Source organism: Achroia grisella, unplaced genomic scaffold, assembly GCF_030625045.1.
Source record: "Achroia grisella isolate CSIRO2021 unplaced genomic scaffold, CSIRO_AGI_Agris_v1 utg1240, whole genome shotgun sequence".
In the NCBI taxonomy this organism is placed as follows: Eukaryota; Metazoa; Arthropoda; class Insecta; order Lepidoptera; family Pyralidae; genus Achroia; species Achroia grisella.
The window spans coordinates 609120-633088 of NW_026712603.1; the positions used below are offsets into that span (position 1 = coordinate 609120).

At 32.7% G+C, this 23969-nt stretch overlaps 1 protein-coding gene across 1 annotated transcript; it reads right to left on the minus strand.

Annotated features, from left to right (window-relative positions):
• Positions 1-14012: 14012 nt before the first annotated feature.
• On the minus strand, positions 14013-23706 carry LOC131854583 (centrosomal protein of 97 kDa). The gene is made up of 14 exons (XM_059205703.1): positions 23636-23706; positions 23403-23560; positions 22165-22309; positions 21799-21914; positions 21227-21426; positions 20664-20747; positions 19410-19566; positions 18835-18913; positions 17639-17857; positions 16792-17344; positions 16289-16410; positions 15560-15774; positions 15274-15377; positions 14013-14186 (listed from the first exon to the last, which is right to left on the minus strand). The coding sequence occupies exons 1-14, from the start codon at positions 23637-23639 to the stop codon at positions 14072-14074; spliced, it is 2271 nt and encodes a 756-aa protein (XP_059061686.1). The 5' UTR covers positions 23640-23706; the 3' UTR covers positions 14013-14071.
• Between the last annotated feature and the right edge of the window lie 263 nt (positions 23707-23969).

Sequence of the window (23969 nt, forward strand, 5' to 3'; positions counted from 1 at the left end):
AGTTCTATTATTTATTTTTCAATGAGTACATTATTTTTTTGCTTACTCTACTGACAAAGACAAAACGAGTGCTGAAAAGAGATGCAAATATAAGGGTGACGCCTACACGCTCCCCCCTCCTTTCATTGCCTTAATTCCTTATCTACGCGGCTAGTACAACTGAAATTGTATTTCCTATATTTGTTCCTGGTACATGACGCTATGCTATAATTTTTTTTAATAGTATGGATTAATAAATAATCAGTTTCTATAACTGAAGTAAGGATCTAGTTGTCACTAAGTTAGTCAATTTCGTTAGGACGGGCAATTGCATATTAGTTTATTATTATATATTATCTTTATTCCTTCCGTAATGGACCACCAATATATTGACTGTATTTATAAAACATATATATTGAAACATACTTTAGTTCTTACGAATATTGGTTTTGTTTAGGAACATTGAACCTTAAACTAAATATATATAATAATTACATGATAAGCTTAAATATATTAGACCAAAAATAGTTATTAGATTATTTTGTATCGGTTTTCCAAATTAAGGATTAATCTCGTAAGAAAAGAACAAAGCAATTCACTAAAGTAGGTTTTTATGAGAGCATTTTTTTATGAATGTTTTAATTTTATACACTTCATATGTTTGTTTACGCAATTGATCTACATTAAACAAAATTTAATTATATACGATATATGTACGTTAAGTAGATATAGTTTAATAGATCTGGACGTTTATAATATTTTATAAGTGTATCCCACCTGTTTGTAGGAGAAAATACATAATTACTAACCCTACATTTATAATGGTCACATCTTACTAAAAATAACGGTGAGGCTTTAAAGGCCAGCTACGGTTAATAGCATTAGAATACGTAAAAATGAGTATAAAATAAACAATGTGTTTTAAATTGATTACAAAAATGGGGGTATCCAGAAATAAATGTTGTACAATCGAATTTCCGGTGTCGGTCTAGTTTCGGCATTGGTACTTTTATATAAGTACAGGACTTATGACAAATTTTTATAAACTAACAAATACGTATTTAGAATTTCATTTAATTCATATTTTACATAAAGGTTATTTTTATAAATACATAAATAGTTGTGCTACAAACTAATTTCAGTTTTATTAAATAGTTATATATTAACTATTAAGCTATCTTTACTATTGGTAAGGATTTACAAAGGTCACGTGCTGAGAATGTTAATTAAATGAACCAAATTATTATACATATTTTAAATATTATTGTTAAATAGCTCAGAACAACAGAAAAGTATATAATTAAATGACATAAAAACTCTTTATTGTTCTCCTCATAGAAAAAAACATATAATATTAATTATTATGTATTACATATATACACTATTATGTATATATAACAATGAGCTAGACAAATAGACAAGAATATTTGTTGTGTACGTGTAAAAAACACCAACGCGCTGTCGCTTATATGCAAGTGTAGTGTGTGAGAGAGACGTCATTGTCAAGTGCGTCACTTTGACACGGAAAGTGTAATTTAGTCGAGAGTCTAGTTCGTCTAGAGAGTTAAATATACCTTATTTACCATAAAATTATTCGTGTTATAACGATTTACTATATTAATAATGGGTTTTAAGACTTCATTTTTATTGTGCGCAGTGTATTGTTACCCTTACTTTTTTTGTTAATCTGAGTTATTCAGATATATTTAAAGTATATACATATATAGATTTTAAGTAATAATTAGTAATGAATAATCATTGCTTCCCATTTTTTAATGGTTGTCAAATTTGCCAAGGTATGTAAGAACGCCGCAGAAATAACTTCTGCAGCGTAAGCGACGTTGAATCTCTTGACACTAGATGGCGCCAAACTGATGCATGTGGAGGCATCAACATAATAATATAAGGGCTTCGTACCCACGGTTAGAACTATTCGAACATTAGAACGTTTCTAGATGCATATTTTCTGATACTACAGTGTATAAATGCAATTTGAATGCATCTGTATATCAAATTCTTGTATTGATTGTAATCTGTTTTGTATGCTAATAATTTGAAATAAATAAATAAATTTAAATATACACCTTAAAAAGTAAACTAAGGACTCGTAATAAGTTAAATTGGTTGAATGTGGAATGTGCGCGTTAGGTCCGTATACCATCTGAGGCAAGTCGCAAATTCATCTATTACCTTTATTTAGAATGCAAGTTTCAGGTCCTTAAATTAATCAAACACATTTTTATAAATTTAGGAAACTAGAAAAAAGGTCTTTGGTCTTATAAATTACTGATTTTAAGTAAATTGTATTTGTTACAAACATATAAAAATACTGAACCTCTTTATAACATTAGTGTATAGTCCATAAATTATTATGTCGATGCGATTACTAGTAATAATGTCATTATATGTATATATTTGAATAAAGTATGTAATTGATAATGTAATAAGTAGTTTAATACCCATATGGTGTGACACTTTGACCATAGAGCTATCCTATAGTCATCGTTGGAATCGAATCACTGCCTTTATTAGTATTTTACATTTATACATACATTCACGCGTTCGTAGTGTTTTAATGCCGTTTATAAGATAATGATATTTTAAGGTACTGGCAATAATATTTTTTTAATACAATAACAGATGATGTGCTTTAATTTATTGGAAATAAAAATTAACACAGACAAATAATTAGAGATTTTGGTACCACGTGATATGTGTGCAAATTATTTTTGCATATAAAATCTTCGACTGCTCAATGTTCTTTGTCTATGGTTTTGCTCAAAATGTTTAGGCGCGAAATGTAAAATTAAAAAATATATTTTAAAGGCATAATAAATACGTAAGTCGATCTTATTTGTGTTAGTGTTCCGCGTCTATAGTTCCTCATCAGATGTAGGATTTGAGATTTGTTTAATAAATAAGTTTTGACTGAGCCTCGCCAATTGCGGCCGTGATTGAAAAAATTAAAGTATTGCGAAATTTTCACTGCCATTTCATTTAAATAATTAAGTATTAACTGAAAAAAAAATGACTGTAATACGAGATATTTTTTTTAAAAAGCGTTTATTGTGGAATTGGTTAGACTGTTGATGATTGAATCTTATTAAATGACAATTTGCTTAAACTTTACACTTCCATGTAACTTTAAAAAAATAAAAGCTTTAATATTACAGAAGCCTTTTATAAAATAAGATGCTTAAGAGCGTTGATTATCGAAGTCTCTGAACTTCTAATCTGTAACAAAATCTGTGTTTTTTAAAAAAATTGTTAATAAATTAAATACATGTACTTTTCAGTATCCAATTCTGCAGTTTATTCATTGATTGATTTGTTTTTATTGTATAATAACTTTCAATTTTAATGCTACAAGACATTTTTTAAAGGAAAATATCCTAAATATTAAAAATTGTTTAATTATTTTTTAACTAACTGCAGAGGGGTAGCGTGGTCTGACTCCGCCTTGGGCGGAGGCGGAATTAAAAATTCGCCACTCTCTATTTTAATTTTTAGTTAAAAAATAGTAAAATCAAATAAAGCGGGTTAATTAATAAAAGATATCTTTACTGTATGGAAAAAGAAAAGTACCACGTGTTTTATTTCCATAGAGTTTTATTATTTACTTTACAAATTTTTTCATCAGTTTTGTTATGCCACCTAGGACTATGGCCTCCTATGCATCCTCCAAGCTACGCCACTGATTAACTGTATACCACGGTGCTGGCAGCGTGGAATATGTTACTCAATGGCAATATATCTTGCTATATGTTAAATTATTCAAGTATTTTTATACTTATCCATTATGAAAAATACAAAGAAAATTAAATTCAAATCTCTACTCTTTATAAAAAATTACAGAATGAAGCACAAGTTTATGAGACTTCCATAAAATACGCTCTGAAGTGGAAAGTGTACATATAAGCTATGTTCTGCGATGAATGGGAAGTTTCTGAAATTGCTCCGAAAATATAGATGGTCATATTATGGGTTTAGAATTTTGCAGGATATGATCTGATGATGGGACAAACAGTTGATCGACATGGCATTGTATTGTTCCATCAAGCGTGAAATCTTACAAAAGGGGTGGAATTTAATAGAATATGGGGGTTTAATTATAGCTCCCTCAATACTGTTAGCGTATTCATTATGTCTAAATGTATGTTGTTGTTCGTAATCACTCATTGTAATGAAGATAATCTAAACTTTAAGCTATTTGTCAACTTTCGACCAATACCAATAAATACTGTACTATAATGTGACTGAGACCTTAATGCTTCTTGCATTAAGGCCGCAGTACACAGTATGGGAGAGGATTCCTTGTTTCGATCTTCATACGAATCAATTATACGTAAAATTGATTCGTTCCAAACCGTGGTCTTTGGTCCTGTGTGAGCCATAACGGGATAATGGTCACAACATGTTCTACTATAGTTAGGACGTTTTAATTTGTATAGTAATTGTAAGTTTGTAACTGCTGTCAATTGAATAATGAATGTTTTTATAATCATTTATTTCTTTATAAAGTCTCTGTTATCTCTTGGTTTTGATTAATAGTCTTGTCAATGGTTTATTTTTAACGAAATTATTAATTTGAAAATAATACAACAGTTAAATAGTGTTTTATCCTAGAAGTTTATTGATTTGTCTTAGCCCTCTTTTCAGTATCTATACCTGTCAAGTTAGTTTACTAAATCAGGCAAGCGAGAACATATTATCGCACACCTAGTATAATATTGGATTAATTTAAAAAATTGAAATTAGATCTATACATTTTGTAATGGATTTCCAATATTTTTTAATTTACGAGTTAATCCAGTATTATACTAGATATGCGATTAATTATTTCTCTATTGTTTCTGTAATCCTTATTAAATACTATGTAAATGTTATTAATTACTAACTATGTATTGATAATTAATTGATAAAATATTAATATGTCACATATTGTTACCAGGCTTTACCAGTTTCAAAGATGCAAGTGGGTGTTAGAGTAAAGTCGTATTTGAAGTTCGGTAATAAGTGTTCAAGTAGATATAATAAATGTGGTTGTAACAATTTTACGCGGCACCAAATAATGCTGAAAATCTATAAACTACCTAAGTATATCTAGCAAGTCATAATTAGTTAATGAAATTTAAATGGTAGGATTATTTTGCCTCTGTAATGTATTACACCGTCAATTATAATAGAATCATATATCATTATACGAACTTGTCGATGCTTACGAACCTTTAATATATTTTTGTAATGAGTTGGTTATTTTAGGTATAGTTTAGTATAATTTTTTCTACTCTTTAGTTATTATTAAGTATACACTATAATAATAGGGTCCTATATATTTCTTAGTGTATAAAGACATCATAGAAAGAAAGGTGATTAATCCTAAATAATGAAAACACAGAACTGTGGAAATTTTTACTATTTTTTAGGTATTTTTTTTATCTATACTAATATTGATTTTTAATTATAATGATAATCCTAGCCATGCTATTATGTTTTAATAATTGCTTTAATAGGTTGAAAGTTGTTTTATAACTACTCTTGTATACGGAATTAGCCGCATATATGGATTGATATGGATGTCACAATTCCATGTCAATAGTGTTCCTAACACCAACTCCAACTCCAATTGAATCTTGCTAAATACATTCTTAAACTACATACAGAGATAGACGTTGTCCTAAGTCATTGCGTGACCATATTTGTGACATCTATTCCAGCCGTCTAGTAGCTTGCTTACCTTGTAAGTTCTACTACTACTATATTAGAGAGAGATCATTGCATCCCGGAAGACGTCCACTGCTGGACATAGGCCTCCCCCAAAGATCTCCACGACGATCGGTCCTGCGCTGCTCGCATCCAATGCCTTTCAGCGATCTTGACCAAATCGTCGGTCCACCTTGCTGGAGGCCTTCCCACGCTGCGTCTTTCGGTGCGTGGTCGCCACTCGAGAACTTTACTGCCCCAACGGCCATGAGCTATGTGCCCTGCTCATTGTCACTTCAGAGTCGCAATTCTTCGGTCACTCTGGTTCTTCTGCGGATCTCCTCACTTCTTCGATTACGCAGAGTAACTCCGAGCATAGCCCTCTCCATTGCCCTCTGAGAGACTCTGAGCTTGTTGATGGGGCCCATAGTTAGCGACCACGTCTCTGTTCCGTAAGTCATCACTGGCAACACACATTGGTCGTAAACCTTCGTCTTGAGACACTGCGGAAATTTGGACGAAAAGATATATCGGAGCTTCCCGAACGCTGCCCATCCGATATTAGAGAGAGATACGACAGTGAAATTACAGAGTATTGAGACAGCGTCTTAGTTCAGAAATCGAAGTCGTAATATGACCACGTGGGAGTGAAAGTTGATTGTTAGTAATGTAGATTGATGACCCCATTGCTAGTAGTGTGCCCTGTCAGGTTAACTTCCACGCGGTTCCCCCTGGAAACCATTCTGATAAATTCCTCGTTAATTTGTCACTGCATGCTGCAAGTGACCTGACTTCATGTTCATTCTATCATCCTCCCCTGGTGCCCTGCAGCGTAGACCGTTAGCGCCGGCGAGAGCACCATTACATTATCATCCATATTACATTATCATCCATTAAAAAATGGCCACGTGGTCTGTCTGATTCGATATTAAACATTTGATGTAGATTCAATATTTAATCATATTACAGAGTACGTACTATTTGTATGCAGTGTACCAGGATTTTATAAGAGTTTTCTAGATCGCATGTCACGAATTTTAATGCATCGCATTGCTAAGGTCTGACAATTTGATTGTAATTATGTTATCAAATATATGCCATTATAATATGAATTATTCATTTATTTCAGTGATGCAAATATAATAATAAATTACTATAGTTTAAGGTTGACATCTTCAACGTAATGCCATCTATAACTAATATTCGTATGGTCTTATATATTTGATGGTGTAATGTTGTACTTATTTACAAATACATTGTCACATTAATTCACGGAACTGACTGATTTTAGCATTTTATATGTGACTATACAAAAAATAATATACGTCACTTTTGATATATTTGCCTTTTATTTCTTTCAAATCCTTTTGATCCTTTTTTACATGATATTTATTCCACAGGTACCTACTAAGTACCTAGGTGCTTTATTTTCTGAATTTATATGTGATAGTAATACACTGTTACATACAAATTCAGAAAATACTATATTTAGTATGCGAGAAACTAGAATAGGTAATTATTTGCCCACAGCTTCCGTTATTCTCGGGTTCGAACCGCTTGGCATGAAGATTGGCTACTTAATTTAGGTTTTTAATAACTGACTGAAATAACCATATCAAATGTAGAAATCGGGTTAGATGCAACACATAGACTGTCTCGGTGGTCTAGGGGTTTAGCACACCGCTTTATTTTCTATGCTCGCGGGTTCGATTCCTCGCATGGTCCAAATATTAGTATTCACTTTATTATATCAGTTATGTATTACCCATAACACAAGCTCTGCTTAGCTTGAGACGTATGAAATGGGTATTCTTTATTTTGCTGGGTGTATTTGATTTACAGATTTCAATCCATCGTGGTCTGGAGCAAGCCTGCTGATTCAATATACTATAGCAAATTTTTTTTAACAACTGTCATATAAACAAAACCGAAAAAAAGCTGGTCAAGAGAACAGGTAATTAATGAAACAACAATTACATTAAAATTCGTTTTATAAAACAATAAATACAGGCTCTAACATAATATACAACAAATAAGGTGGGTACGCGATGAAATTTGTGTCGAGGACGGCAAGTGTCTTTGGAGTCTTATGATGACTGTACGGTAACTTAGCTATAATGTAAAGTAACATTAGAGTACGCATAGATGAAGACTTGTCTGTGAACGACAAAATGTCAGTTTCCGATGCTTAATGCAATTTCAATAGTTCAATTGTCAGCTTCCATATATAAAGTTAGAGTAATCTGTAATGTCACGAATTATTGGTGACGCCACCGTCGTGCCCCTACTAATAAGCATAGTGAAGGAGAAAAAAACGCTCCACTCCGATCGATTCCCTAATCAAACGGGGATCGAAATTACGACGGCCTGAGCCGAGGTTTAAACCCTTAGAGTTGGCCTTCAGCCGCTCCATAAGTCCACGGGTTTGGAGTGCCATCTATATTCGCTTCCTATCATCCGATGAAGCTGTAAAGGCCAACAGCATTAGAGCAGAACGAAAAATGGGAGCGGTCTTACTGTTAAAAGCAGCTGGGTACGACCACACGTGGAATACAGTAACGGAGTTATTGTGGAGTGAGAACTAAAAATCTAGTACCGCTGCATCGACATATCATTTCTGAAACTTCCCTATACTATATTGACGGGAAATAAAAACGAATTATTCCTTATGTAAGCGATATCTTAAGCCACTTGGTTGTTTGTATTATAGTATCATTGGCAGATCTCCAATACAGTCACCATAGACTACTTACAATATAATATTAATATATCTAGCTGTACTTTACACTCAATCTTGTTGCTTTGTCATATACAGAAGTGTTGGTGCTCAAGTTCAATCATTACTATGTAGGGATGATTGATAATCGATTGATCTAATCGACAAAAATGTTATTCGAGTCAAAAACTGACAAGATATAGATAGGTCAAGAGGATACATCGATGTTTAATATTCGATACTTTTAGATCGATGTTTTCTTAATATCATCCCTCATTCAATCATCCCTAGTCGCAAGCTTCCATATAGCGTCACAATGTGGAGAGTCTATGGTATTAATGTTATTCCCATAGACACAACTTTGGCTATGGTAACCTAGTATTACCATGTGTTGGTTAATGAAGGTGCATTTTCATTGGCTGACCGGAACAAAATGCTGTTATATACGAATTTGCGGGCAACATATAGTGAATTATATGTAAATAAATTAAACAGTCTAAGTAATGACAAGCCTCGCTTACTATAACCATATGATACAAATTAAGATTTTTTTAGACAATAAAATAGAATAAAAGAATTCGTCTGCGTACTGAACGTGATTTATATCGACCAATGAGAATTATTCCTAGGATACAACATTAAGGTTCATTTTAGAACTCTCCTTAACCTTTATTAACCAATAAAAATGCACTCATGTTTACATTAACGGCATTCTAACTTAAACCGTATTAACATAATACTTACAATTAAAACAGTAAACAATTATACCAACTGTCTTTTCTATTAAGCGTACACATTACGAAACATTAATTGGTTCGTGCAAATGATAAACGACCTTATTCCGTAGTACACAAAGTAAAAAATTATACAAAGTAATAAGTCCTTATAAATATTATTTAAAAAGCGTATTAGAATTGTGACAATAATAAATGAAAGTTAAAAATAATGTGACTGACGATGGATAGTTAAAAATGACTAGTAAATATCTGTTAATAGATTAAATTCCCTTTACAACCATAATGAATAAACTATATGTTTACCAAGAAGTATTCTTGGTCATAGAGTAACCTCTAGTAAGAAACACAACCTCCCTTACACATAAAAATAAAGTTACAACCATATTTTAACTATTACAGTATTTTGTCTTTTTCTTCCAATTCAGAAAGTAGCACGAAAGAAAAGAACAAAAGAGCTAAACTAACAATATAATACCTTCATTTTGACGCATGACTTCCTGTCACTCATACACACACGTTCACGCCAATCATAACGTTAAAACGTAAAGTACAACACTTGTTTAAAAGGGCAATAGGCAAGCTTCTTACCTATTAATCTGCATATTGAGTGGTAAAAAAAACATAATTCCAAAGTGCTCACAGTTCAGTTAAATGTTTAAAGAACATTATATTTTACTATTATGATATTACACTTTAAAATGTATTACTAAAACAAATAAATGTATTTATAAAACCCATGGTAAATATGTGGAAATAATTATAAATAATACAATATGGTAAATACAAGCGTATTCAGAGATTCGTGTAATTATAACGAAGTATAATTATTAAAATTGTGATAAAAAGCACTTCCAAAAACATCTTAAACTAATATAAAACTCAATGAATCAATATTCTCTTGTCCATTATCTTTTACACTCATGAGATCTGATGATTTCTTTCAAGAATTAATTTATAGACCAGCCCCGCATAGCATATCGATAGCGCAGAAAGGTTGGCGCCTGCACTATAGATATATTATGAACCAAAATAAAAGAAAGTCATTCTAGCGTTATTAACAGAAAGAGACGTTTAATAAATAAAGAAGTATAATTCAAGTAGATACTTTAATCCGAGTAGGTTGACTATTGACCGTTTATTTAAAAAAAATGCGGTAGTTGCAGTTGCGAACCGTACAACTCGTTTTGTTATTGCAACAATCTAAAGGCTTACATAATCCCTTAAAAAAGTAACGTTGTTATGTATTTACTCTTTAGAATCCATTTCAACAAAATATTAACTAATTATTATTTATTCTCATTAAATAAATGCACTCATAGTATTATAAATGGAAATAGAAAATTTATTATTAAACATTCTTAAACCTTGAAAATCATATATATTTATAATACATTCTCGTCATAACATCTTAATAATATTACTGTCCATATAATACTTTTAGATTGAAAATAATGAAACACTTTCTTGGTATTTTAATATTATCTTTTATAAATTATTATTTAATTTATATTTCCGTTTAATTTAACAGTAAATGAATGCTATGCTTTAAGTAAAAGTCACATATATAATAAAACTGTGAGAATTAGGGTTGCCACTCGAAATTAATCAGAATACATTACGATTGCTTAATAACTGAGAATGTTGTTCATAAATTACGAGTGCTCTAAAAAAGAATAATTTATTTAGTTTTATTTAACCAATGATACTTATCATTTTAGAACACTCATCCACGTTCTGAAATGGTTAATCTACTTAAAAACATTTTTCTCAAAAACAAAATATATAAAAAAAAAGTTTTCTTTACTTTAAAACTTACCAAAAATTGTCTAGAAATATTGCTTGATGATAATTTTTTGAGTACTATACATGATACTTCAAAGTCAAATTCTGTTACAAAAAATATAAGATTGTAATATTTAGTTTCCTGCAATAATCACTGGCATTCCGGGTAGCGACCCTATAAATATTAACGTGTATGTTAAATATTTTTTAATTTATCAATAATACGATTAGTTATTAAGATGGCAGTGAGTTTGGTGTAAAATATTTTACTAGTCATTAGACAATAAATAGAATCGTACTTATTGTCGTGTGTGATCAATAGGACTTAGTTTACATCAATGAACATTATCTATATATATATGGGAATAAATAATATATTGCATACAACTTTACAATGTTTATCAGATTCCAGGGACTTTATTATTGGGATAGTTTTACATAATGCAGGCCCTGGACATCTTCAATCGGTTTTTTTATAATATCTGATAAATACTAACCACGCTTTCCCATTCTTATTATCTATATATATATGGGAATAAATAATATATTGCATACAACTTTACAATGTTTATCAGATTCCTTTATTGTTGGAATAGTTTTACATTATGCAACCAACGGATAGCTCACGCCACAAAATACTTTCAGGTCCATCAACAGACTTACAAAGTTACGTTATCTTTGATAAAAATACATTATAGAAGTGTCGTAAACTTATAGCCAACCATTAGGCGAGCCGACTATTAATGTGTATAAAAATGCAATCCCTTGTTCTTTCTTATAGAATTATAAATAACTTGTAAATTTTGGTATGATGTATGTATGCATTCTTTGGTAATTTTATTGTTAAATATAAATTAAAAATGTAATTCAATATACATCCAATGTATGTACATATAGTTTAGTTTGAATTACAAATTAAAAAGTGTAACCAATATTGTGACTTTATTTCTAAAGTTAAATTTTAATAGATGTTACGAAAGTTGGTTTATTATTATGCATTTATATAAAAAATGTAATAAATTACAAGCTTATAAAAATAAAAAATCTAAACCGAATATAACTGGGCCCATAACCGAATCTAGAAGGTTCATGGGATTTGTATGCATCTCAAATCTACCTTTATTACATTAGTCATAGATGGAATAGAGACATTGTCAGTTGTCGACGTCACAAATGATGATCTATGATGCAGAAAATAACAGTTAATTTTCTACATCCCTGTCTCTGACCTCGCAAAGACATAGCATTGCTTTACATTCTAATGACTTGTTTACACTCCGCTCATTGTAAAAACTAATATAATCAGCGTCGATAATTATCACAAGTAATTTAACTACAATGGTCATTGTAGCTGCCATTATTCGACGCTCGTATTGTACGCTTTGTGCGTATTCGTGCACGCAACGTAACGCGTGTCTGCGTCTTTATAGTCTATCTCGCTCATTTACTTTTAAAACGATTAGGTTAAACACCTGTTTTATATGAATATATTCAATTGATCTGTGGTTTATATGCAAATGATTGAAGCGATATAATAATCAGTTATAACGTTTGCAATAACAACATGAGATGCATCAGACAATCATCATAATTATCACATAATTAAATAACACTAACTGCTGAGCGAATTCGTAAAAATGTGTGCCGGGTGTGCTAATTAGTACCGCGATGAACTTACAATTGTACTAGCTTGTAAGCGGTGACTATTGCCGTGTAAGTACACCTCGACGCGCCTGGCTATCTCGCGCGCACACGCTATGAATACCCCTCCGATTGACCTCCATCCAATTTTAATGGGGAGCGAAATTACGACGGTCTAAGCCAAGGATCTGAACTCTAGAGTTGCACTCAGACTAAAGTCGTATCCGTCAGGCAAGGGTTGGCTTTCAGCCGCTCTATAAGTCCTTTCTTTGGTTTGAATCCATCTGCACTCGTCCCATATCGTCCGGTGAAGCTGTCAGGACCAGCTGCGACCACAGCATTAGAGTAGTCCGGTAAATAAACGCAATAAAATAGTTACCGCTAGGCGCGTTAAAGTGCGTATGATTTATAGACAGTTTCAACTCGCTATGCGAGTTTTCAGCAGTTTGTTAATCTCATTACAATCCAAACCAATATGACTATATTTATATTTTCCTATTCTTACTACCTAACACACAGAATGTTTAAATCCATTGATTTTCTACTCAATATAGCCTCCATCCCATATCCGGTTAACCTAGAGCAATAACTATTAAAATTCATAAATAACTTATTACCTAATGCAATGTAATTACGTTTGACGTGCGCTAATGATTAAAAGAAGATTTGGCAAAACACACTTTTTAACATTATGCTGGTTTAATATTGTGATAGAATAAAAGGTTTAATGTGTGATGATAAATAAACGTGGTTTAAATTGGAACTAACACTATGCGATAATTCTATCATGTCAAGATAAGGCATTTCAATTTGAACCTTATAACATAAACATTAATACTCATAATTATCCTTCAACTAAAAATAATGCTTTTTGAAAAATCCAAGCTCAAGCTTCTGATTTGAACTATAAAATTTATTAGACAAATGGTTTTTTATAATTTAAACCATCTCGTAGATGGTATAATACTATTTAAGGAGACTATTACACTATCAATTATTACAATTCTAAATCAATTTACAATGTAATAGTAACGCATTTACAATGCCAGTTTTGTGTTCAATATTTCATATAGTACAGGAATAAACTAACAGATTATGGAATATATTTGACAGTGCAATAAACTCCTGAGGCGATTTAATTTATCTCTTTATACTATTTTTGTGTATAGACAATAATATCAAAATGAATAATGTATACATAATATACTTTACCTTTTAACTGGAGTATAATTCTCCATGGTCAATTGTCTATGATTGTTGTACTACTTTCCCATTAAGGAGTTTGCCTTAATAGGAAAGTAGTACAACAATATTTAAAATCTCCATAAACCACATATACAAACTATGCTGTTTTTTAGAAATAATTAAGACACAACTCAGTCGCGTGTAGAACTTATAACTTATTTAAACAAAGAATAAATTAGCCAATTTATACAAATTCTGTCATTTACCTGACTAACCGGAGCTAAGCTTTAAACCTTAACAACAATGTAACAAGGTGGAATCTCCATTATCAGTCGGTAATTATGCTTTGGTTTCGTTCCTGTTCTTCTATACACTCTGTCTTGTCCTCTATAACGGATTCGGTGCGCTCTATGTCTAGAGTTTCCATCTCGTTTTGTTTCTCACTGTAAATACAATTTTATTTTTCAATTATTACCAAAAAAAAAACGGGCTTAATGATTTAGCGGTATTACATCACTTTATTTCCGATAGTCGTGGGTTCGATTATCCATATAAGACAACTGACAAACATTTGTAGTCATGCGTAATAATAATATTATAATTACTTTTACAATTGTTTGTTGATGTTGTTGTTGATAAACATCAACAAAAAACTACATCAATGTAGTTTTTTTTTATATGTGTATTATTATCATTATATAGTATAAAACAAAGTCGATGTCGCTGTCTGTCCGTCTCTATGTATGCTTGAATCTTTAAAACTACGCAAGGGAATTTGAAGAGGTTTTTTTAATAGATAGTGATTCTAGAGGAAGATTATACATACCCGGGCAAAACCGGGGCGAGTAGCTAGTTTGTTATATATTAATGTAATATGTTTAGTTTATTCATTATAATTATAACAAATATATTTGTATCATTAGTTTAGAACACATAGTACAAGCTTTGCTTAGTTAGTTCGGGATTCTAGATGGCGTTGTGTTAATTGTTTCAGACTTACAATTTTATTATTATAAAAAGTATAATTAATACAACTATTGTATGGGACTATTCATATATAAATAATAGATACAATAATTTTAAGCTTAATATACATAATTATAATATTGTGAGATCCTGTGTCTATATAGCATGCACTTACAAGTCGTCACAAAAAAAAATGAACTTAACCACACTCTGTATGCATGTGCTTTATATTTTTGTGATACTGTAATAAATATATAAATTATGTCATGCTAAGGGAAATAGAGGAAGTTGACGATGTGGTTACATGATGCCAAAACTATATCTAACTCTATCTATAGGACTATAAAGTTTGTTTTAATTTGCAAAACATTTACACTTATTTAGACAGTGTCAATGTTATCATGCAAATGTGACCAGCTGTAACAAGCACAATAATACGAGCTCAACAAACGGGCTTAAGGGGTGCCAGGCCATGAATATCATCATGTGAATTAATATCAGTTGTATTTGAATGTTTTACGATTCGTACTGTATTGTTGGAAAAAGAAAAATAGTGGTACTTACGTGGTAGCCTTGGGCTCTGCAGACGGTGCGGGTGCAGCGGGGGGCGCGGGGGGCGCCGCCAGCTGCAGCGACTGCGGCCGCCGCAGCCAGCCGCATCGCTCTTCCTGATATCATAAACGATTCTCGAGGAATGGACGCAAACAAACAACTAACACGGACTGCGATAGAATGCGCTAAGTCAGTAGTATACGTTATTGCGCGGTGGTTTGGCGCTATTGAGCGTTTCTAGATGCGTCCTGTAAAGGCAACACGAACAAGCCCGCGGAAATGATGTCAGGAGGCGTACCTGCGGCGTGAGGACAGCGCTGATGTCGGTCTGCGTGGCGGCGGAGGGGGCGCACGGGGGGTCATGGGGGTCGCACTGGGGGTCGCAGGGGGGCCGCGCCCGCAGCAGCAGCTCGCGCATGCAGCCCTGAAGCTCCGCCACCTGGCCCTGAAGTCGCGCGCACGTCTCCATCACCTTCTGCAGCGTCTCTTCACTCTCCGACGGGTGCCGACTCTCTGCCCGATGTTAATAGTATATTCATTTCGATGTAGACAACATTATACTCATGACAGGTTTGTTAAGACTGAATGACTGAAGTGTTGTTGGGTTCTATCCTTATACCACATTTTTAGTTATTTCTTTTAATTATACTTATACTATCACTGTGATATAAAAAATACTTTTGTATTATTTAATATACAATATGTTAATTATTCTGTACGTGTGTTTGTCACCTAAGTCCTTAATAGGGTTCCTGGATGGTTTGAAAACACAAAATCCCGGTAGTAGGCACTTAGGTCCAATATAAATTGTCATTTTTCTGGGCAAGGCAACATCTGCCGGCTCCACTAGTGTACAAATAAAATATAATAATGACATGGGTACTATGACCAAACCCATTAAGTCACGTGATTTGATTGGACATATTATTGCAATATAAATTTCTAGTCAAACTACAACAAACAATCAAAACCTAGTCATTTATTTTATATGTCGCTGCGCACAAATCTTAAAAGTCCATTAACTTACCTGTCGTTTGCAGTGTGGAGACTTTCTTCCAAAGTGCGTTAATCGCCTGCATCTGCAACTGCTGGATCTTACGTTCACTCTCTAACGCTGCTTTAGTCGCTTCCATATCACATGTTAGCCTCCTATAAATATTATATAAGAGTTAGAAAGAGACATTAGTTAAATAAATTTAAGTTAAATTAAAAAAATATAAATTATTGGTAGTTCATTCTGTATTCAATTTTATAGTTTTAGTCTACTGAATAAAGATTAATTTTATCTGCATGTTGATTACAATCCAGAATAAAGTAACCTATTCCCTTTCCATCCTAAATGCTACCTATATTCCACATTTTATTATATCAATTTATAGCCTTCATTGTTAATTAAAATGCATCAAGCGATGTAAATAACATGAATATTAGTATTTAAAATACTTTAGATTTTTCAACAAAAATACTATAAGAACAAAGACATCCTTTTGATAGATGCCTGAAAATTTAATGTTATTACGTTAAACTCACTGTATATGTTGTCTCGCTCTAGCTGCCTGTATAGCGTGCAAGATCCTCAACGTGTCCTTATTTAGATTCCTACTTCTGTATCCCCTCCACATTTTCTGTATAGTCACAGCTGCCATCGACTCTGCTGTCATCTTCTTCTGCCGCCGCTGATTTGAAGCGAGCTTTATTATTTCCAATTTGTCAGGGTCAATCTGGTCATCTTTTACACCGTTCATCTGACTCTCATCATGTTTAACCGTCAGGCTCCCTTTACGCTGCTCCATCCTGGACTTAAGCTTTGGTGATGAGGTGGCACTTTTTGTTAACTTAGGAGAGCCTTTTAAACTCCTATTCATGCTAGCCTTCTGCTGTCTGTCTTCATTGATGCTACTATTGCTGGACTGGGATGACGTATTAGAAATACTATTAACAGAGTTATTGATAGGTTTTGGTATGGTCCTCTGTATGTCATAAATTGGATCCTGATAGTCTGGGCTCATAAGTGACTCGGGTACTGGGACCATTTTTGAAGCTGCTTCGAGTGAGTGGTTAACCACTTTAGCTGCAGGGGGTTCTGAAATGGTAATAAGAATTTTGGTTTTTGGCCATTATTAATTACTATATATTACAACTATTAACTTATAATTTTATGATCGCCTTCTTTATATAACTACTGAATGACAATGTAACCTGATCTGATGCAAAAGTAGCTATAGCTTATAGACATGAAATAGATCCGTGTTACCCCTTCCTTTGATGCCATATTATTCCTGAGGGCTGCTAAATCAGCTATGTTCCATCACATAGCTACATAGCTGATTTGGCGAAAATAGGTATGCAGATGTCTTTGTAACGACGTAACACTGACCTTGTGGTTTTTCTTTCTCCTTCTCTTTCTCCTTGTCCCGTCCATCCTTTTTCTCCATGGCGTACATGAGTCCTGGCGAGTCGAAGCTCTGGCTCATTGCGGACGGAAGGTCCGTGGCCAGCGCCGACTGATGCGAGGGTGAGTTCCTGGTCAATGCTGCGTGGTAGCTGGACGTCAGGCGATCCGGTGAACGGCCCATGTGCCGGGACGCTATCCGAGCTGACATCACATGGCAAGCATGATAATATTATACAAAATTAACCGTAATATGTATACCAAGTAGAAAGTTCATGATGGTAGTAGAAACTAAATAACTAGTTTTTGAAAGAAATCCATGTTTAAAATTTCGAAAAAGTTATTTTTTATAAGATTGGAATTACCTATTTTTCTATAATATAATAATATCCTTGGACAATCCACAGAGTCCCATTAGTCCCAAGCTAAGCAGTGTTTCTGAGCTACCCATAGTACTAGATAATTTACACAACTACTTAAATACATTCGTAATAAATGTAAAAACACCCAAACCCATACAAACTCAATAAAAATTTTATACACTGCAAGGAATCTAACCAGCGATCATGGGTAGTAATACGATGTACTATATTGCTAGACCACCGAGGCAGTCAATGGAATTATCCTTACTAATATTATAAATGCGAAAATAACTCGCAACATGTTTATCTGTCTGTCTCGCTTTCACGCCGAAACCACTGAACCGATTTAAATGAAAATTGGTGCACAGGTAGTCTAGACCCTGACAAATAATAATAATAATATAATAATAATGACATTGATAGACAAGTTAAGCTATCTAGAGCTTGTGTTATGGGTACTAGATAACTGATACATAAATATATTTTTTTTTTTGTAAATAGGCATATTTTTTAATGCGAAAAAATGTTTGTGCCGTGGAACCCGCGACCATCGGCCGTAAGAGCGGTGTGCTTGACTGCTAAGAGGTTGTCAAGGGGCTTTTAGATGCGAAAACAGGTTATATGGAAGTATCGTCATTTTACGAGGATCAAGTCGCGAGCGCAGCTAGTTTACGTATATAGTAAGACATTATTGTTCATACTTTTAATCTATTTAGTCCAAAACAGTAAATAACTAATATTACTAATACTAAATTCAATCTGTCTGTCTGTCTGGTTGAGCAAGAGTAGTTTAGGTTGCTAGAATTCAGATATGCTTACTTTGCATTCTTGGAGACTGTAGTTTTGGTTTCAAGGGACTGTGGTTCTGGTCCTTCAATTGCTGTTGATGGTGTTGAGCCTGTTATAACATGTATATTAATTGTATGTATATATTTTTCATTTTCTATAGCCTATTACATTATTACTGCGATCTGGATAATAAGATAAAAATGTTCAGGACAAGTATATAATATGAACATAAATATAGTTTACTACATTTTTAATATAAGTATTAAATATTAGGTTCAATTTGGACATCACCGGTTATATTATAATCATTTACAATTTAGGATCTTGTCCGAAAATATCGATCCAATAATATAAATTTCGTACTAAAATGGCAAATAGTACCAAAATGACTATTAGCTAAATGTTTCTCTCATTATACAAATCTTACTCTCACATATCAATGTGACTGGATTCCAAATCAGTATGAACATGATGATTAAATTTCCATTTAGGACCAATATTTATCTAATAAATCAATGCTTCAAATATAAAATCATTAACTAAATGAAAAGATTTACTCTTCTAGGAAAACTTTGGGCATAAAATGTTTGTAATAAAAACAATACCTTGCTGAGAATTAGACGCAGTTTCCTTTGGTCTTCGGTTTCTAGTGCATCTGCAGTGAGAGGACATGTGGAAGCGAGATATTCACATAACTCCTGATGCTGGCCCGCGTGGAAGTGCCGCCCTTTGCCTTGACTATACAACCATTCTGCTTTCAAGCTGCAACATATGTTTCTTTTGTACATTTATTTAATGCAGGTCACATGGACCATATTGTAAATACCTTATAGACTGACATAAATAAGAAATAATAATAAAATGTAAATTCAAATTGTCTCTATGGTCACGGCACTGACGATGGCAATCTGCCACGGTAGCACCAATAGACCACCCCCTTCGGCCAGTAGTCCTCTTTCAAGAAGGTGGGCAGTATGTTGGTGGGGACCCGGGCCACGAACGCTTTGAAGCTCGCGTTGTGACTCGATTCCAGCTGCGTCACCCTCAATGTTAGGTTACTTTATACTAGCTATATGAGTGGGTAGAATAAAATAGATTTCTTGACTATCTCAAATACAAAATATAATGAAATATATAAAATAATAAATAAATAATCTCATGACAATTTACACAGCACCATCTAGACCCATGTTAAGCTAGCTATAGCTTGTGTTATGGGTACTATAACTGATACATATACATACTTTTTTTTCGTAAATGCATACATATTATACATAGACATAGAAAACACCCAGACCAATACAAACAATCATAGATATGAATACAAATAAATTACAAATATTAAAAATTAATTAAATAGACGTTTAATAAGAGTTAATAGAACAACCATAAATACGGTTATTGTATTGACTCTTATTATATGTTGAACAATATTTTTTTTTTTATTCTTACATTTATTTAGGGAGTTTTATTTTTTAACACTATTTATCAGCTGGAAGTACAAGAAAAAAATAAAATTACATCCTACATTTTGTTCTAAATTAGCAAGTGGCTAATTCTATCTAATAGCGGAAACATCCAAAAATCTATAATACTGAGCAACCCACAACGGCGTACCATATGCATGTATCACCGGTCACGGTGGTCTAGCGGTTTAGCACACCAATTTACTGAAGATGGTCACGGGTTCGGTTCCTGGCACGATACTAACATTTGTATTCATGAGTAAGATTGTATGTATCGGTCTGCGTGTTTTCAATGTGTATTATTCATTTATAAAAAAAATATTTTGACATACCTACCCGTTGTTTAGTAGCCATAACACCACGGTTATTATTATATGCGACTAAAGTACTTACCTCTCAATAGCACTGACGACGAATCCGTCTATAGATTTTACACTTAGAATCCAATTGAGAACAAAAGGTCGATAGTCAAATCCTCTGGGTTTATATTAAGAATTTATTATTGTAATATTACCTTAATAAAATCTACAATGATGATTTTAAATTTTTTATTGCAAATTGACAGCTTTCCACTAAATGCATATGAAAGTATAGTTCTTTTAAAATAATTGTTTGTTTAAGCAATCACACACGCACACGCAAATGTAACAAAAACTGAGTGTCTGTGTGTGTGTGACTCATATTTTGTTACAAATAAATTTTTTTTTTTTATTATTATGTAACAAATTATTGAGAAGAAAGTATGTTGTATTCTATTCTATTTGTGAATACACCCAAAAAATTTTCTCAGGATTATAAAATCAGTAGCAAATCTATACTAATTTGGTTTAATTTATTTGTGAACATCAAGCTTGTGGGTAAATTTAAATCTACAAAAACATCCACAAGTTTTAAACCGCCGAAAACCGAGACATGGATATGCAATAGTAAACATAAAAAAATCTTGAAAAGGATACAATTTGTCCTTTCCCGCCATTGATATACAAGGATTTCCCTGTATAGTAAAGCTGTCCAGTTTGCTTAGGTGCACCAGATGACAGATCTCATTCAGGTCCTGGATGTTGTTGTGCCCAAGACCCAGGTGTTCCAGATTGGTGGGCAGATAACGGTCACACTGACGCAGATCCATTATGCGATTCCTTTCCAGGTTTACATGCTACAAAAATACAAATTATAATTGTTATTTACTCTTATGTAAACACAGTAAACAGTAACAACCTGACTCTGGGACCGTTCTGGACAGAGCTCAGTGGAGAGAGCTGGAGGAGGCCTATGCCAAAAGGCACACTGAGTTGCGGGACATTCTGTAAACAGCAAATGTACCCCAACTTTTGGAAAAAGGGTTATTATTATAAACACAACATAAAATATGGTAGAGCGCAGTGATAGCTGGCTCATCGTTATACTGGTGAACAGGTGATGCTTGTAGGGACTGGTTTGTTCTGTTAACTATGACTGATTTAATTAGGTACTCAAGAAATAAAATGTTCAGTAGGAAACAAATATAAGGCAGTGTTTCCAATCTTACCTTTAAATTTTTCAAATATGAAATATCTGCTATAAATGAGATTTGATTGTTGGACAAATCTAGATGTTCCAAATGCATGTTGTGATTCAAATGTTCAATTGATTTTATATTATTACCTGTGAATGAAATAATATAGATAAAAATATATAACAATGGTAAGCAAAGCATTGTTTACTTTTACTTAATAAATGAAACTATGAAAATTAATAAGTAATTTTGCTAACATGTGAGTAAAAATGGAAATTTAAAAGACAGACAAATATATTCTATATTTATATTAACATTATACTTTATTCCTTATGGTAATTAAAATAAAGCCTCAAGACACAGCTAGTAAATGTATACACAACAACAATAGTAACTTACCAGCTAGTTTTAACACTTTAAGGTAAATTAAATCCTTCAACCCCTCAATCTGGAGGATACCATTGTTGGAGAGTGCCAGGATGCGCAGGTTTGTTAACTTTGACACACCATGCATACGAAGTAAGAAGTTGTTGCATATTGACAACTGGAACAAGAAATAAGGTTATTGGTTGTTGAGTGTTGAAACATAAGGATCAATCTGGCATTGGACATTGCTAAAAAGCTGTCCTGTAGTTAGAACAAGTGTATTTTTAAGGAAGATAATAAAATGCTGCAATGGGAACAGTGTGGAGGGCAACCTGATAGCAATGATCACTAGTCGATATTAATAATACTCCCCTTCAAGATAATGTAATGGGGCACCCAACTGCGCTAACAGTTTGCTTTGACTTATGTGTGTACAGCATGCTGTTTAAGTATGTTATAAATTCAGAAGGAATTTATAACAATGGTTTCCAGTGGGAACAGTGTGGAGGGCAACCCGATAGGGTCACATTGCTAGCTATGATCAATAGTCCATATTAATACATTATGAGCGGAGCAGGTACTTGTTCCCATATTAATAAATAAATATATATATATATATATATATATATTTTTCCCTTGTGTCATTTAAAATTACTTATTTTAAATGGGTAATAATACCTTCCCTGCTCATAATGTGTTAATAATATTACCCTTTGATGGGTGTGATTGTTCTCATTTGAAATTGAATGGTGCACACATCTGTGCTAATGATTTGCTTTGACTTATAAGTGTACAGCATGACTTGATCATAGATAGCATTTACATGAATTTTTTAGTTCCATTATTAAAGTAGTGATGTAAGGTCATAGCAGGACAATAAGTAATTGCTATGTGGGATGTAAGGTGATGTGTAGGTGTTCCCTCCTAGTGTCAATAAGCTTTTATTATGCTACTCATTATTCAGATCATTCTAAATTGTCATGTGTAAAGTATCTTACAATTGGTGAATTTATTCTGCATCTTTGAGCAATTAACCAACGTATTGTAATTTATTTCTATTGTTTACACCATTCTTCACAATATAAACAATGATATCTCTACTTATCCATTTTGCCGAAAATTGTTAGTTTTTAATTCTTTTCTTAAAAAAACAATATATTTTCATGTAATAAACGTATAAGAATTATTGGACTTGATAAGTTTAAAATATTTGTACCGTTGATTTAAATTAACATCATTTTTTAAACGTACAATAGAAAACTTGTACTTACATTTTCAATTCGATTAAAGGTCTCTATATTATCTAGGCGCTGCAGCTCATTCTGATCAAGAATTAAATTAATAATCGTCTTAGAATCGTCGGCAGGCGCTTTCTCTATTTTCTTTAGCCCACGCCTCGAGAGATCCAGTACTGTATTATTCGCTTCATCTAACAACAAATTTAATATTAGACAAATACATTTGTAAACAAATACATATGTACCATTAATAAATTATTACCTACCCATCTTAGAGTTTAGAGAATCTATTATTTATTTATCGAAGCATATTAACAAGAATTACGAATAAATACGTAGATCTGCGTCAAAATATTCGTCGTAAATGAACGTTCAAAACTAATAAATTTCAAACCTGCAATGATAAGTCAAACATAAACAAATTATATACAAAATATTACATTTTATTATATATTTAATTTTTTGCGTAAAGTTGATTTTAACGATTAATTGTATCTGCATTAACTATATCAGTTAATAAAATCTTACATTAAATAAATTATAAATTTATTACAGGTTCAGAACTGCAACACTAGCTTTTTTTTAATTTGACATTACTAG

What these genes read in the sequence shown, in the direction of transcription:
- LOC131854583 (XM_059205703.1), bottom strand. An exon ending in CATATTTGAAAAATTTAAAG is followed by an intron (nt 21,427 to 21,798) that starts GTAAGATTGGAA and finishes GTATTTTTGTAG; the next exon opens with CATGTAAACCTGGAAAGGAA. An exon ending in GGAGAAAGAAAAACCACAAG is followed by an intron (nt 17,345 to 17,638) that starts GTCAGTGTTACG and finishes TTACCATTTCAG; the next exon opens with AACCCCCTGCAGCTAAAGTG.